The 15,000-nt window shown below is 52.9% G+C and overlaps 1 protein-coding gene and 1 long non-coding RNA gene across 5 annotated transcripts in view; one reads left to right on the top strand and one right to left on the bottom strand.

Moving 5' to 3' along the window:
- The window catches only part of Sdk2 (sidekick cell adhesion molecule 2), a 98,068-nt gene that overhangs the window by 52,850 nt on the left and 30,218 nt on the right, over nt 1-15,000 (top strand). The window contains exons 24-34 of one of the 2 annotated variants that reach the window (XM_090350213.1): nt 1,275-1,390; nt 1,897-2,086; nt 3,981-4,079; nt 5,744-5,938; nt 7,054-7,255; nt 8,294-8,397; nt 8,844-8,914; nt 10,324-10,459; nt 12,050-12,106; nt 13,494-13,595; nt 13,720-13,835. In XM_090350213.1, the coding sequence (XP_090206339.1) occupies nt 1,275-1,390; nt 1,897-2,086; nt 3,981-4,079; nt 5,744-5,938; nt 7,054-7,255; nt 8,294-8,397; nt 8,844-8,914; nt 10,324-10,459; nt 12,050-12,106; nt 13,494-13,595; nt 13,720-13,835 (1,388 nt within the window). The remainder of the gene's footprint in view (nt 1-1,274; nt 1,391-1,896; nt 2,087-3,980; nt 4,080-5,743; nt 5,939-7,053; nt 7,256-8,293; nt 8,398-8,843; nt 8,915-10,323; nt 10,460-12,049; nt 12,107-13,493; nt 13,596-13,719; nt 13,836-15,000) is intronic. The other variant, XM_090350214.1, reaches the window with a different exon arrangement.
- The window catches only part of LOC150051353 (uncharacterized), a 30,136-nt gene continuing 24,930 nt past the window's right edge, over nt 9,795-15,000 (bottom strand). For 2 of the 3 annotated variants that reach the window (XR_016538320.1, XR_016538319.1), the window contains 3 exons: nt 12,594-12,739; nt 11,005-11,162; nt 9,795-10,248 (listed from right to left, as the gene is read on the bottom strand). This is a non-coding gene — a long non-coding RNA (uncharacterized LOC150051353). The remainder of the gene's footprint in view (nt 10,249-11,004; nt 11,163-12,593; nt 12,740-15,000) is intronic. The other variant, XR_016538321.1, reaches the window with a different exon arrangement.

Here is a 15,000-nt window from a genome sequence, read left to right as displayed (position 1 = left end):
ACCACTCTGTCTCTCTGCCCTCAGAGCCATCCAAGGATACCTGAGGCTGCATCCAGTCTCCCAAATCAAGCTGATCAGCTTGCTCAGCCATGACAGAACTTCCTGCCACATTCTGGTGTCCCCCAGTATCTGTGCCCCTGTTCCCACCATCAGAAACTCTGGGGTAGTCAAGCTGTTCAACTATCCAAAACTGGCACCTATCTGTCCTTGCTTTAACCCGATACCAGTGGTACCTAAGGAGTCTGACATGGAGGCTTAGGGGAGGCCAACTCTCAGAACATTCCACAAACACCTCCCAGAAGTTCCTAGGATCCTGGTAATGGTTCACCCAAGGACTGTGAACCAGAAGCAGCTCTCATTTGTCCATGTGGCCCAGTGCCCTGTGGATCTTTCCTGTTACTTTTAAAATGACAGACAGAGGACCGGGTGTGATAGTTCACCCCTGTCATTGCTACTTAGGAGGCAAAGACAGGAGGATCATAGTTCAAGGATGACCTTGTCAAAAAAGAAATTAAGTTAGCAAGATCCTATCTCCAAACAGCCAGGCCAGCCAGATGCAGGTGGCTCATGCCTGTAATCCTAGCTACTCAGGAAACTGAGACTGGAGGATCACAGTTCAAAGCCAACCCCGACAAGGGAGTCTGTGAGATTCTTTCTCCAATTAATCACCCGAAAACCAGAAGTAGAGCTGTGAGACTCCCACTGTTAGAGTGCTAGCCTTGAGCAGAAGAAACTCAGGGATAACATCAAGGCCCTGAATTCAAGCCCCACAATGGACCAAAAAGAACAACAACAATAACCAGGTATTGGTATTACATGTCTATAATCTTAGCTACCCTGGAGGATTGAAGTCTAAGGCCCCAACTTGGGCAAAAGTGTAAGACCTTACCTGAAACACAAACTAAAAGCAAAAACAAACTGGTGACATGTCTGAAATGGTGTCGTGCCTGCCTAGCAAGTTCCAGGCCCTGAGCTCAACCCCTGCTACCATCAGAAAGAAAGGAAAAACTGACAGATGGCTCTGGCGTGTCTCCAGCCCACCCCTCCTCACAATGCTGGCAGGAAATGCTAACTCATCATCTAAAGTTAGGCTGTGCACAGAATAATGAGGGAGGCAAAGCATTTCAAAACCCAAAAACATCATGTAGGATATTTCGGGGCTCATCTCCACCATCTTCTTCCATAGAGCAGGCAACATGGAACTGCTCCATCTCACTCCCCTGCAGGGTGAAGCTGGGGTCCTCAGTTCCCTCTCTCTACCCTGTCTCCCACAGTCCCATCCTCTGGTCCCACCAACGTGTCGGCACTGGCTACCACATCCAGCAGCATGCTGGTGCGTTGGAATGAGATCCCCGAGGCTGACCGCAATGGGCTTGTGCTGGGCTACAAGGTGGGTCTCAGTATCACGGGGGTCAGGGACTTCCGGTCCTTAGGGTCTCTTCCTCCTAGAGTGGACTTGAGGGATTTGCCGGCTCCCTGCACAGCAATCACCATAACAAATAAGCCTCAGCCGGGCGCTGGTGGTTCATATCAGTAATCCTAGCTACTCAGGAGGATCATGGTTCAAAGCCAGCCCGGGCACTAAAGAATGCCAGTTAACCCCTGGAAAACCAGAAGTGGTGCTGTGGCACAAGGGGTAGGGCAGTAGCCTTGAACTGAAGAGCTTAGTGACAGTGTCCAAGCCCAGAGTTCAAGCCTCTAGCCTGAGTCTAGGTCTTCCATGATTGCCAACTTTGCAATTACCCCATGTCCTTTTGGGGGTCAATGAGCCCAAGTCTGCCTCCTGCACATACCCTTTCCCCCACCCCCCACATTCCAGTCTTAGATGACACTCAGGCCAGGTGCTAGTGGGAGGAGGCCTAGGGCTAAGGCCCTTCCCTGTGCTGCATCTGGCAGGTGGTGTATAAAGAGAAGGACTCAGATGCCAAGCCCCGGTTCTGGCTGGTGGAAGGCAACGCATCTCGCAGTGCCCAGCTCACAGGCTTGGGCAAGTATGTGCTGTACGAGGTCCGAGTGCTGGCCTTCACACGCATGGGAGACGGCAGCCCCAGCCACCCTCCCATCCTCGAGCGCACACTGGATGACGGTAAGTCCAAATGCCTACAAGGCCCGAGAAGACAGGAGCAGCCTGCCTCTCGTCCCCACCCATCCCTCCTCCTGCCCTGCAGCTCACTCAGCCATCATACCCTGCTCCGTCCTCCTTTGGTCCCTCAGGAATCCCAACCCCTGAGCAAGTAGATGTTAAAAAACAAATGTAGCCAGGCACCATGGCTCACACCTGTAATCCTAGCTACTCAGGAGTCTGAGATCTGAGGATCGCAGTTCAAAGTCTGTGAAACTCTTAGCTCCAAAACCACCAGAAAACCGGAAGTGGAACTGTGGCTCAATGGGATTGCACACTAACTTTGAGTGAAAAAGCTCAGGGACAGCACCCAGGGCCTGAGTTCAAGCCCCATGATCAACAATAACCATATGTGTGTCCCTGATTCCTTGGTCCCTCTGTAGGCTGAGTATATGGAACAGGGACTGTGCACCAGCACAAGCTGACACACAGGCCTCATGTCCCTCCTTCCCCCTACACGCCATCCTGCCACCACTCCCCCAGCACAAACATTTACAGGGTCCAGAGAGAAATACAGAAGGAAGGCCAAATACCATATGTCTATATATTCTAAAGCTATAAATCAAGCTAATGAACTGTTAAATTAAATATGTTCGAGTCTCCTGCTGTATAATGACCTAGAAGGCCACATTTGCGTTTGCAAATCTCCTTGGTGTTCCCTGCTGGAATGCATATCTCAGGATGAACTCCCACCCTCGCCAGCACTGACCCCCTCTCCTCTCCCGCTTCTCACACCCTCTCTCCGTCTGCACTACTGAATCTCTATCAATATCCCCAAGGGTATCTCTGGACCCTGGGGCACACAGCTTACCCTTAGAGAGATGGGGAGATCTTGGAAGTGGGTCTGTCCAGATCCTGGAACCATGGATGGGACTGTCAAGGAATGGGGCTTCTAGGACTCTAGAATTGCAGCATGAAACCTGGAAAGAGTTATTTGGGCTCTGTTCCATTGCCTCCTTACCCATGGGGCTAGGGGTGGAACTCAGTAGAAGAGCACTGGTCCAACAAGGGTAAAGCCTGGGTGTCATCCCCAGAACTGAATAAAATAAAATGATTTCTAAAAAGAAAGCATGAGTTGGGCGTGGTGGCTCAGACCTGTAATCCTAGCTACTCAGGAGGCTGAGATCTGAGGATCAAGGTTCAAAGCCAGCCCAGATACCAAAGGACCAGAGACTCTTATCTCCAATTAACCTCTAGAAAATAGTCAATGGTGCTTGGCTAAGGGTAAGGTGGTAGACTTGAGCTGAAGAGCTCAGGGACAGTGCCCAGGGCCAGGGGTAGGGCAATATCCTTGAACTGTAGAGCTCAGGCTCAGAGTTCAAGCCCCATGAACAAAATAAAAAGAAAGATGTAAAGAAGGAAGGAGAGAGAGAAAGAAAGAGAGAGAGAGAGAGGAAGGAAGGAAGGACGGACGAACCTAGAGTTCATGGCGGGTGGGGGTGGGGGTTCAAATTCAACCTTGGCAAAAATGTCTGAGAGACTCCATCTCCAAATAACCATCAAAATGCCAGACTGAAGGTCTGGTTCAAATAGAGTACCATCTGTGAGCGAATGAGCAAGCAAGCAAGGGAAGGGAGAGTGGGAGGCACCAAGTTCAAGCCACTAAATACAGCTCAGACCCAAAGCTAAGTTCTAAGCCTTGAGCCTCTGCTGGGTTGGGATTCATTCTGAGAGTAGGTAACTCACTGATATCATTATTCCTGCCCCTGGCTCTGAACTAAGCACCAGGCTCAGAGCAGCACTCCGCAAACACCCACTGAGTGGCCCTAGCCCCTCCATCCCACAGAGCCGCTCTGCTGTGCTTGACTTGGGGCTGGCACCTTCATCCCCATCATTCCCTATCCTCTGTCCCCTCCAGTTCCAGGACCTCCCATGGGCATCCTGTTCCCAGAGGTGAGGACCACATCTGTGCGGCTGATCTGGCAGCCCCCTGCCGCCCCTAATGGCATCATCTTGGGTAAGTCTGAGACCCTTTCTGGGCCCCAAGAAGGAGGAAGTAGTTTGCCATTGAGACCCTTTCCTGTTGGCAAGAGATGGGGTATCTCAGAAAGTACCTCCTTAAAGATGAGACCTGAATCCTATTTCTCCTGCTGGAGGTGTCAGCCTGTCACATTGGCTGCAGCAGTGCAAGGGCAAGGTTCAGATCTCTTAGCACCAATGGCTGGCTCTGTGCCTCCCCGTGTCCCCAGCCAATGGGCCATCTAGTAGACCCAGCAGTTGTTCCATAGTGGGACCAACAGAGGGCCGCACTGCATGGGAAAAAGGCTGTGAATCCGAAAGGTGATTCTCTTCACGCTTGAACTCCCTTACCATACACATCCAGGCTGAAGCAGCAGCTACATAAACTTAAACAACCCTGCTTCCTGCCACAGCATCAGTACCTCATAAAGACACTGTGTCTCAAAAGTTAAAAATAGCCAGATGCCCAGTGGCTCAGGCCTATAATTCTAACGACCCAGAAGGCAGACAGCTGAAGATCTCACTTCGAGGCCAGCTAGGCAGAAAAAGTCTGTAAAATTCTTACCTCCAATTAAACACCAAAAATTCAAAGTAGAGGCATGCCTTAAATGGCAGAGCTTTGACCAAAAAAAAGCCAAGGCCAAATATAAGATTGTATCAAAAAAAAAAAAAGAAAAGAAATTTTTTAATAGTTTTCATTTTTTTTGTTGTTTTTTATGTGGTACTGAGGAGTCAAACCTAGGACCTCATGCATCATGTATGCTAGACAATCATTCTTCACCAAGCCACATTCCTAGCCCCAACAATTTTAAGTAGTATTCAGAAAAAAAAAAAAAAAGTCTGAGCAGGATTGTGAGTTCAAGGCCACTGTAGACTACATAACAAAAATATGTCTCAAAAATATGAAAAATGGGGGAGGGGTAGTTTGGCCTAGGGTTAGAGTGCTTGCTTAGCATGCACAAAGACCAGGGTTCAGTTTCTCAGTACCACATACATAGAAAAAGCCAGAGAGTGGTGCTGTGTTTCTAGTGGTAGAGCTCTAGCCTTGAGAGCTCAGGCCCTGAGTTCAAGCCCCAGGACTTGCAAATACATATATATATATATATATATATATATGGAAAATAAATAATATAATAAGTTAGATAGTAAACACAGGCACATGTACACAGGAAGTGGGGAGCGGGGGCACCTGTTCTAAGACTCTGGGTTCTAGTCTGCCATCATGTCACATGACCAATGACAGAGATAGGGACACTGATGACTTTAACCTGGAAAGCCTCAGGCTGGAGTTCCAGTTCAGCCACTTGTTGACACCACTTGAGTGGTCTCAGCCTGCCTGAGTGTCCTCACTGGCCTGATGTAGGGGTTGCTGATGGTATGTGTTGAACCCCCACCTGCACCCCTCACAGTCCACCTCGCCCAAGTGCATCTTTTTTTTTTTTGCCAGTCCTGGGCTTGAACTCAGGGCCTGAGCACTGTCCTTGGACTTTCTCAAGGTTAGAGCTCTACCACTTGAGCCTCAGCACCACTTCCGGCTTTTTCTATATATGTGGTACCAAGGAATCGAACCCGGGTCTTCGTGCATGCTAGGCAACCCGCAAGTGCATCTTAAGGACACAAGTGTGACCACCCATGGCTGCCCCTCCCCCTCCTTCCTCCCAGCTTACCAGATCACGCACCGACTCAACGCCACCACAGCCAACACGGCCTCTGTGGAGGTGCTAGCACCCAGCGCCCGCCAGTACACAGCCACCGGCCTCAAGCCAGAATCCGCCTACCTATTCCGCATCACGGCCCAGACCCGCAAAGGCTGGGGAGAGGCTGCCGAGGCCTTGGTGGTGACCACTGAGAAGAGAGGTGACTTCCTGTGGGACCCGGGAGGCCTGGAAGCAATGGAGGGCCCCTCCCAGCTGACATGGGTGCCTCCTAGTGGGTAGCTGGGAGCTGCTACTTAGGAATCCATCACTCTGGTCCAAACTGGCATGAAAGGGGGCTCCAGTTCCTGGCATCATGATCAGTGAGGGGTGTAGTCGATTTTCAGAGCTGAGCTGGGGTTCTCCACCACAGGACCCTACTTGGCTCTGGTTTCTTCCAAAAACAGTTGGTGAATGAGCCAGGCACTGGTGGCTCACACCTGTATCCTAGCTACTCTGAGGATTGTGGTTCAAAGCCGGCCTGGGTAGGAAAGTCCATGAGACTCTTACCTCCAGTGAACCACCAGAAAACCAGAAGTGGAGCTGTGGTTCAAAGTGGCAGAGCACTAGCCTTGAATGAAAGAGCTCAGAGATAGCGCGCTCAGGCCCTGAGTTTAAGCCCTACCACTGACCCCCCACCAAAAAAAAAGTGGAACACTTCCCACCCAGTCCAGGGCCTTTTCTCCCTGGGTGTCAGTTCAGAGCTGTACCCTAGAGTTCTGGCACGCTCTGCCTTACTGCCCCTAAGCTGGCACCTGCGGTTCTCAAAAGCAAGCCTGAGCCTCGGTGTGGAAGGGATTTGCTGGGAAAAGTTCCCAAGAAGAATCAAAAACACTGGTTCTCAACTGAAAATCCTTGCCCCTAGAGGATGCTGGGTAATGCCTTAGAGGGAGGAAGTCCTGGCACTGAGGGAAGGAGGCCAGGAAAGCTGCCCAGGACTCCCCAACCCACCCCCTAGAAGCATCTGGTCCAAACGCCAGACACCAGACGTGCAAGAGCACAGAGGCTAGGGTGTTGGCACTTTCTTGCTCAGGGCCTCTGGCACCTGGGACTCCAGCAGCTGAGGGTAAATCTCTGAGCAGAAGGCATGGGTTGGCAGAGCCCAGACAAGGGTCATGTGCATAGAAGTGGGGTGGATAAGATGGGGTACCAGGCTAGAGTCCCCGGGCACCCTCTTCTCCTCCTTTGAGAAAGTCCAGCCCTGCCATCACACCCAAACAGTGCTGACCCACCTGCCATTCCCCCTCCTCCCCCCCCCCCCGCAACACCGCCTCCCAGACCGCCCCCAGCCACCCAGCAAACCCGTGGCACGGCAGGAGAACGTGAAGGCCCGCAGTGTGCTTCTGTCCTGGGAGCCGGGCAGCGATGGACTGTCCCCCATACGATACTACACCATCCAGACCAGAGAGCTGCCTGGCGGCAAGTGGGCGCTTCACTCGGCCTCTGTGAACCACAACGCCTCCACCTTCATCGTGGACAGGTGAGACAGGGGCTACACCAGCACCTCCACCCCCAGTCCTGGCCCCTGGGTGAGGGTCTAGGGCTCGTCTCACAAAGGAGGCCTGTCATCCCCTCCCCTCCTCCATGGCTCCCGCCCCACCTCCCTCGGAACGCCATGAGGGCTGGCTCCTAATTATTTCTGGAGCCTGGCTGCCCCTCTTTAGTGAAAAGCTCCCCATCCTTCCTTAACAATTTTCCCCAGCCAGCCAGCATCTTCTTTAATGGGGTGCACAGCTTCTCCGAAACTTTGCCTTCAATTTAATCTGCTGGTGGAAATATATATATATATATATATATATATATTCCAGTTGATGTGAACGGGTGGTTTGAGCAATCCTTTCCTCCCTCCGCTCCCCCCTCTGCAGCCCTGATGAATCAAGAAGGAAGACGTTGGTTGAGAGGGGAATGGAAGCGTAGAGAGACCCTGTGGGGTCTCTCCTGAGAGCTCTCCCTCCCCAACTAGATTCCCTAAACCCAGAGGAGGAGGCTCAGCTTGCCCTAGGGGGTCATGGGGTTGTTGAACGAGGCAGGTGCAGAGTTCTAGCAACTGCCAGCCCCCCGGGACAGGACCTAGGTGGTCACTTCTCTCTGGGGACCTATGGCTTATTGTTACAAATGGAAGCAGGCATGGTTTTGTCTGTGTGTGCCAGAACTGGGGTTTGAACTCAGAGCCTTGCACACTTGCTTGTCATTTTTGTTTTGTTCGAGGCAGGCACTCTACCACTTAAGCCTCAACTCCACTTCCAGCTTTTTTTTTGCTGGTTAATTAGAGAGCAGACCCTTGCAAACTTTCCTAGCCAGCCTGACTTCAGACTGTGATCCTCAGATCTCAGTCTCTTGAATAGCTAGGGTGACAAGCCTGAGCCACCAGCACCCCGGCTTCTTCCTCAGCTTCCTCCCAAAATAGCGCCACCACTGGAGAATCACATCGCCTTCACCACATGGGCCTGTGATGAGGACATTATAAATTCAAACTTAATGGCACCTTGCTCATTGACCACACTAATTCCCTTGGCAGGCTGAAGCCCTTTACGTCCTACAAGTTCCGCCTAAAGGCCACCAATGACATCGGGGACAGCGAGTTGAGTGAGGAATCAGAATCACTGACCACCCTGCAGGCCGGTCAGTGCCGTCGCCCACTTGGGTCTCCTGCTCTTGATCTCTGGCTACGTCCTTGGGCACCTGGCATTCTGGGACCTTGAACATGAACGGAAATAATCCTCCGGGGCACAGTTCCCAGGAGGATTGGGCCAATGGGGCTTTTGCCGGGGGCTTAGGTCCCCAAATCTAGCCTGGCATTTGAGGGCATTTTATCCTCTGCCAGGTTCTGTGGGAATTGCGCCCACAGAACAGCCTAACAAGGCCTGCAGCAGTGAGGGACAGAGGGAGGAACTTGGAGATCCTTGGGATTCTGTTTCGCCCTGGACTTCTGCTCTGCAGAAGCTGGGTTGGTGGGCATATGGGATGACCTGCCTGTCAGTCCAGCATCCACAGAATCTGGAGGGAGTTTTGGGACCCCCACCCAAAACTCCAGCTTTCAAGCATGCCCCACCTGCCTCTCTCTGCAGCCCCTGACGAAGCACCCACCATCCTCTCGGTGACACCTCATACCACCACCTCCGTGCTAATCCGATGGCAGGTATGCCTGGGAGGACAGAGTGGAGCTGTTTGTGCCAATCCTGAAAAGCTTCTTGCTGGGATCAGAGAGCCAAGTGTCCCCAGCAAGACTGCCTAGACCTAAGTTTTCCACCCCCAGAGCACAGGGGAAGGCAGGAGAAGTCCAGGGGCGTGTTGGCCATAGAACATTCTAGAAACATGTGAACATACACAGGTGCACACACCCCTGTGCCACATCTGGATCTGAACACCAGGCAGGAGTTATCACGCCCATAGCCCAGGAGCACAGACTCAATTTCCCAGCTGGTGTGTGACTGGCAATGCCAGGTTTAGAACCTAGGTCAGGTCTACTGGACCCTTGGGCACAAAAGGCCTTGGGAGCTCTCCGGACCACTGAGCCCAGACCCAGCTGTCAGTGAAGGATTTCCTAATAGAGACCTATGCCCATTGCCAGAAGTGGGAACCCAGCGACTAGTAGAACTCACTCCCTTCCCTCACACCTTCTCCAGCTCTTTGACTAATAGCTACTTCCACCTCCTGTCCTGCTGGGGCTGGAAACAAGAGACTGCCCATGTACACTGTCCTTTAGGACCTTGTGTGCCCTCTGAGGCCTGACCTAGAACTCAGCAGGTAACCCACGGGGACCCCAGAACAGCCAGTTAGAGTCTCAGGATCAGGGGGGCGGGGCCCAGCCCATGCCCAGTGCAGCTGAGGCCCGGGCTGAACGTAGAGACACCCCCTAAATGATCAGAAATGACCTGGGACACACACATACAGTCTGCTTCAGCAGACTGAGGCCCAAGCTGGCAAAAAGGACAGGGAGACGCCCAGTGTACCCTGGGAAGCAATTAAGGAGCTAATAAAAGCAAAGCCGGAACAGCCTCAGCAGTTTGTTTTTTTTCAAAAGGTATCATAAAACGTACTTCCCGCCTTTTCCTGAAGTCTGTTCTCCCACTCAGCTGTGGACGGGATCAGAAAGCAAAGGAGAGGAGGAACGGGACACACACACACATGCACGCACACATGCACACACTGGTCCTCCTGTGTTTTTCGTAGGTGGGAGAGGGCTGGGCTCATGGGACCCACTTGGAAGTGTGGGCTGAGCAGTGAGCTGGGCACTACTGGACTGGGAGGCCGGAGGTCGGTCTGTCCAGTGTTATCATCTGTTATGACTCTGTGCTACTGTGTAACTGCAGCAGGAACCTGAGCTTCTCTAAACCTGTAGCCTGCTCTGGCGGGTGAGGATTTCAGGGTGGTTCCTGCCCATCAGGGACCTTGACTGGAAAGTGCTTTGTGAACTGAAAGTAGCTCCTGCTGTCCTGATGTAGACAGTCTAACGCTGGGGTCATAGGAGACCTGGGGGAGAGAGAGGACACGTTGAGGTGGGCAGTGGTCAGGGCCCCTCTCCATGCGCCACCTCCTTCCCTACAGCCGCCAACTGAGGATAAGATCAATGGCATCCTCTTGGGTTTTCGAATCCGGTACCGGGAGCTACAGTTTGAAGGGCTGAGAGGCTTCACTCTTCGAGGCATCAACAACCCCGGAGCCAAGTGGGCAGAGCTCACCCGTGAGTGACACTGAGGGACTGGGGAGGGCGGGCCTGGGTGTCAAGTGGGCGGAGCTCACCCGTGAGTGACACTGAGGGACTGGGGAGGGTGGGCCTGGGTGTCAAGTGGGCGGAGCTCACCCGTGAGTGACACTGAGGGACTGGGGAGGGTGGGCCTGGTTGCCAAGTGGACGGAGCTCACTTATGAGTGACACTCTGAAGGACTCTGAGGTTGAGGCAGGCACACTTATCTCCCTGCTCCAAAGCACCCGGGTACCTGGGATCTGAACCAGCAGCTCTGCCTTCCACCCTCCCTTGCATGGGTCTCACCCTCCATCCCATCCCATTTGCTCGCTTGCCAAGCATTCGCTCAGTACCTTCTACCTTCCCAAGACACTGGGGTGTACCAGTACTTAGGAACACAGGCCCCTGCTCTCTTGAACTTGCAGACCAGATGAACCAGGTATTTGAGACATAAACCCAGAACAGGAGTCTAGGGCTGGTGGTGTGGCATCTCCAAAAACACCTGTACAGCCCTTGGCCTTGTCACTAACCCTATCACTTACCAAGTCAACCAGGTGAAGGCACAAGGATGACTCCACCAGGAGAAAGCAGAGGGATGGCTGCCTCAAGAGCCAGGGCAGCAGTGGGCATTGGTGGCTTCAGGCCTGTAATCCTGGCTAGTCAGGAAGCTGAGCTCTGAGAATCAAGATTCAAAGATGGCCTAAAAAGATAAATCCAAGAGACTGCCATCTCCAATTAAGCAACAAAAAGCCAGAAGTGTGGCTCAAGTGATAGAGCACCAATCTTAAATAAAAGCCTAAGGGATCTGGGTGGTTCACACCTGTGATTCCAGTTACTCAGGAGGCTGAGATCTAAGGATTGCCATTTGAAGCCAGCCCAGGGAAGCAAAGTCCAGAAGACTTATCTCAGTGAGCCACCAGGAAAAAAAAACCAAAAAACTGGAAGTGGCCCTGTGGCTCAAAGTGATAGAGCACTATCCTTGCATGGTAATAGCTCAGAGATAGGCAAAGATCTTATATTAAAGTGCTCTCCCCAGCCTTAGAGCCTTGCCTTGCAAGGAATGTTAGCAGATCACATAGTGAGTAAATATATAGCAAAAGAATGCTAATAGAAAATCATGGAAGCACCTGATCCCCCAGTTATTTTCCCACCTCTTATTTAATTAATTTTTTTTACAAACCAATATGTCTGTATGTGCTTGTGGTTTTATATAACCTGTGTGCAATCTAGTCCTATTTCCCTGTAGTAAAATTATTTCTGGTTGTGAAGAACTTGATGATGCCACTATTTCACAGTGCTCTGCCAAGAACTCCACACTGAAACAAGAGAGCATCCCCAGGGCTGTCCCCTGGGTTGTCTGCCTCTAACAGGCTCCCCACACCAGGGCATACCTGGGAGGGCCAAGTCGGTCCCCACCCCCATCCCTGCCTCCCCTCCCAGCCACAACTCAGCACTGGAAATGTTCTCTCCGCCTGCTGTCCACGCTGTATTGTTCTGTCCTGCTCTGGCAGGTTTCTTTGTGGAAGGGACTGGTGCACTAACCTCTATCTGCTGTCTCCCTCTGGCCCTCACCTCCCCATCCCATAGCCTTGTACTCCACGCGGAACCTGACCCAGCCCAGCCTCACGCAGTACGAGCTGGACAGTAAGTCTCATTGCATGGCAGCCCACCCTGGCCAGGCCTCCTAGGGATAGGGAGGGGGTCTTCTAGAACCCCTGGCCCCAGGCCAAGGACTTTGCCCACCCACAGTGCTTGGTGACCAGGGATGCCTATAAGGATGGTTACTCACACTCATGACGCAGGGAACTGATGCCAGGGGCAGTCTCCCCAAGTCCACTCTGTGGGTGCAGGATGGAGGACCTCTAACAGCCTTGTGTTCATGGAGAGGAGGGGCAGGGGCAGATCTGTAGCAGGATCTGCAAGGTGCTGCAGGACACCTGTCCATATAGCCTCTACCTGAGGCCAATGCTGGTCCACTCTGCCCCTGCCTGCCTCACTGGGCCCTCACTCTGGTTCTAAAACACCAATAGGCTTCCTCTCCCAGCTCAGGACCCCACATGGGGGCTCTGATCATCAGACAGCCCATGTCTTTAAATCTAACCCTCCTCAGCCTGTCCCTGCCTAAGACAACCTGAGGAAGGAGACTGAGGAAGGCCAGGGAAACAACGCAGAAGGTGGGGGTCCGCTCGGCCACGCTAAGCAGGGATGGTCTCTCCTGCCCAGGATGATGCTGCATCCACTTCTTTCTGCCAGGCATCTTCATCCAGTCACCCTAAACTTGGTGAAAATATGGGGTGTCACACCAGAGTTCCCATCTGATAAGCCCCTCCCCTCACAGGAGCAAGGCTAAGCCTCCTGTGAAAAGAGGTTGGCTGGGGACTGAAAGGTGCAGCCCCGTGGTGAAGCTTCTGCTTGACATTTGAAAGGCCCAGGGTTCCATCTCCAGTAGCAAAACTCAAAAGGAGGGGGGGGGGGGGAAGTACTGGGAGCCTGGTAACAGGCACTCATGCCTGTAATCCTAGCTACTCAGGAGGCTGAGATCTGAGGATCATGGATCCAAGCCAACCTGGGCAGAAAACATTCCTGAGACTCTTTATCTCCAATTAACCACCAAAAAGCCAGAAATGAGTTGTGATTCAAGTGGTAGAGCTGCCAGCCTTGAGTGGAGAAAAACCAAGCAAGAGCTCAAGGCCCTGAGTTCAAGCCCCAGTACACACACACATACACAGCATAGCATCAGGATGGGGCCTCAGCTGGGGTTGCTTGAGTTGGCTGTTACAAGGAGGGTCTGAGCCCGTGGCCTAGGGTGTCCAGAAGTGAGTGTCCAATAGACAACACATCATCTTTTACGCTAATCCAAGAGGGCACCCAGTGTCATCTTTGTCTATCCTGCTTCCCCAGGGACCTCTCTCACCTTCCTAGAATTGCATGGGTGACTTTCCCTTTCCCCACAGCCTCTGCCCTCCACCCTCCAGCAATGGCTCCCTGGAGCCCACCCGTGATCTCTGCTTCCTTCTCTCCCTACCCCCAGACCTGAACAAGCACAGACGGTATGAAGTCCGCATGAGTGTGTACAATGCCGTGGGGGAGGGGCCCCTGAGCCCCCCACAGGAAGTCTTTGTCGGGGAGGCAGGTGAGTGCAGCCTGCCTTGTCTAGCCAGGGGAGGCTCAGGATCCATGGTTTCCTCCCTCCACTGCCTTCCCTTCCCTCCCCCTTTCCCTAAGTCCACTCACTCATCATCCTTTATGTCCCCCAGTGCCCACAGCAGCACCCCAAAACGTGGCCGTCCATAGTGCCACAGCCACACAGCTGGACGTGACGTGGGAGCCACCCCCATTGGACAGCCAGAATGGAGACATCCAGGGCTACAAGGTACAAGGGTCTGGCAGAGCGTGTGTACAGGAGGAGCGCTGCATGGTGATGAGATGGCGCCTCAGGTCCTGGGTACACCTGCCGCCTTGGCTGTGGGCACCAGGTGACAGGTACATTGAAGCTAGAGAGAAATGACTGTCCGTAGCATCCTCTGGGCAGCCTGAGCTCAGGCATGGGGCTCGGGACATGCCCCTTCTCACATCATCTGTGAGCCACCGCCTCCCCCCCCCCCAATTAACCACCAAAAAACTAGATGTGGAGCTGTGACTTAAGTGATAGAGCACTAGCCTTGAACAGAAAAGCTCAGGATAGCACCCAGGCTCTGAGTTCAAGAGGGTGGAGTGGAAGCCAAGTACACTGCTTTCCCCACTCCTCCACCCCCCACTAGCTTACAAAAGGAGGAAGAAAGGATGTATCTGACTGGCTGGACCTCCCCTGCCTCGAACCCAGAGTCCAGGAGACTCCCATTCCTAGCAGCTGGATCCTATCTCAGAGAAGAGATGGCCAGGGGTGGCTGAGGGTGAGGAGAGTCACAAGGTCCCACAGGTTTGCCTGGCCCAGCCCCTTATTCCATGGGAGGAAACTGAGTCTCAGCCAATGGGAAGCACTCGCCCTGTTAAAACCGGCAGCCCTACCAAACACAGAAAGGCCTCGTTGTGCACACCTGTAATCCCAGCTACTCAGGAGGTGGAGGTAGGAGGATCAGAGTCTGAGCCTACTCCAGGCAAAAGTGTGATGTCCTATCTGAGAAATAATGAAAACACAGAGGGCTAGGGGTGTGGCTCGAATGCCTGCCTAGCAAGTGTCAGCCTCACTATCCCTCCTCGCCTCCTCCCCACTCCCCCAAAAAAGGCAGCCTCAATGTAAGGCAGAATCCAGCACAGGAGCCACTTCCTTCCACAGTAAAAGGAGAAGGAAAAGGCAGGCATCTTGCCAAAGAAGCAAAGAAAATGGATGACACCCTTGAGGTTTTGCCCAGGAGCGCCAGCTGGGAAAACTAAATATTGCACACTAGCATATGTCTCCCGAGGGAAGGAGCCAGCGCCAGGAGCCAGCAACAGTTTGGCAGCCCCCAGACTGTCGAGGTTTGGAAGTTGCAAGTTCACATCCAGATCCAGGAAATGGGTGGGTGCACGGGTACCTCATAGAACTCAACTAATGTCAA

Source organism: Megascapheus bottae, chromosome 17 (assembly GCF_031878675.1).
Source record: "Megascapheus bottae isolate mThoBot1 chromosome 17, mThoBot2.hap1, whole genome shotgun sequence".
Classification (NCBI taxonomy): domain Eukaryota; kingdom Metazoa; phylum Chordata; class Mammalia; order Rodentia; family Geomyidae; genus Megascapheus; species Megascapheus bottae.
Note: the sequence above shows the minus strand (reverse complement) of the source record. Positions and strands in the feature narration are given on the sequence as shown.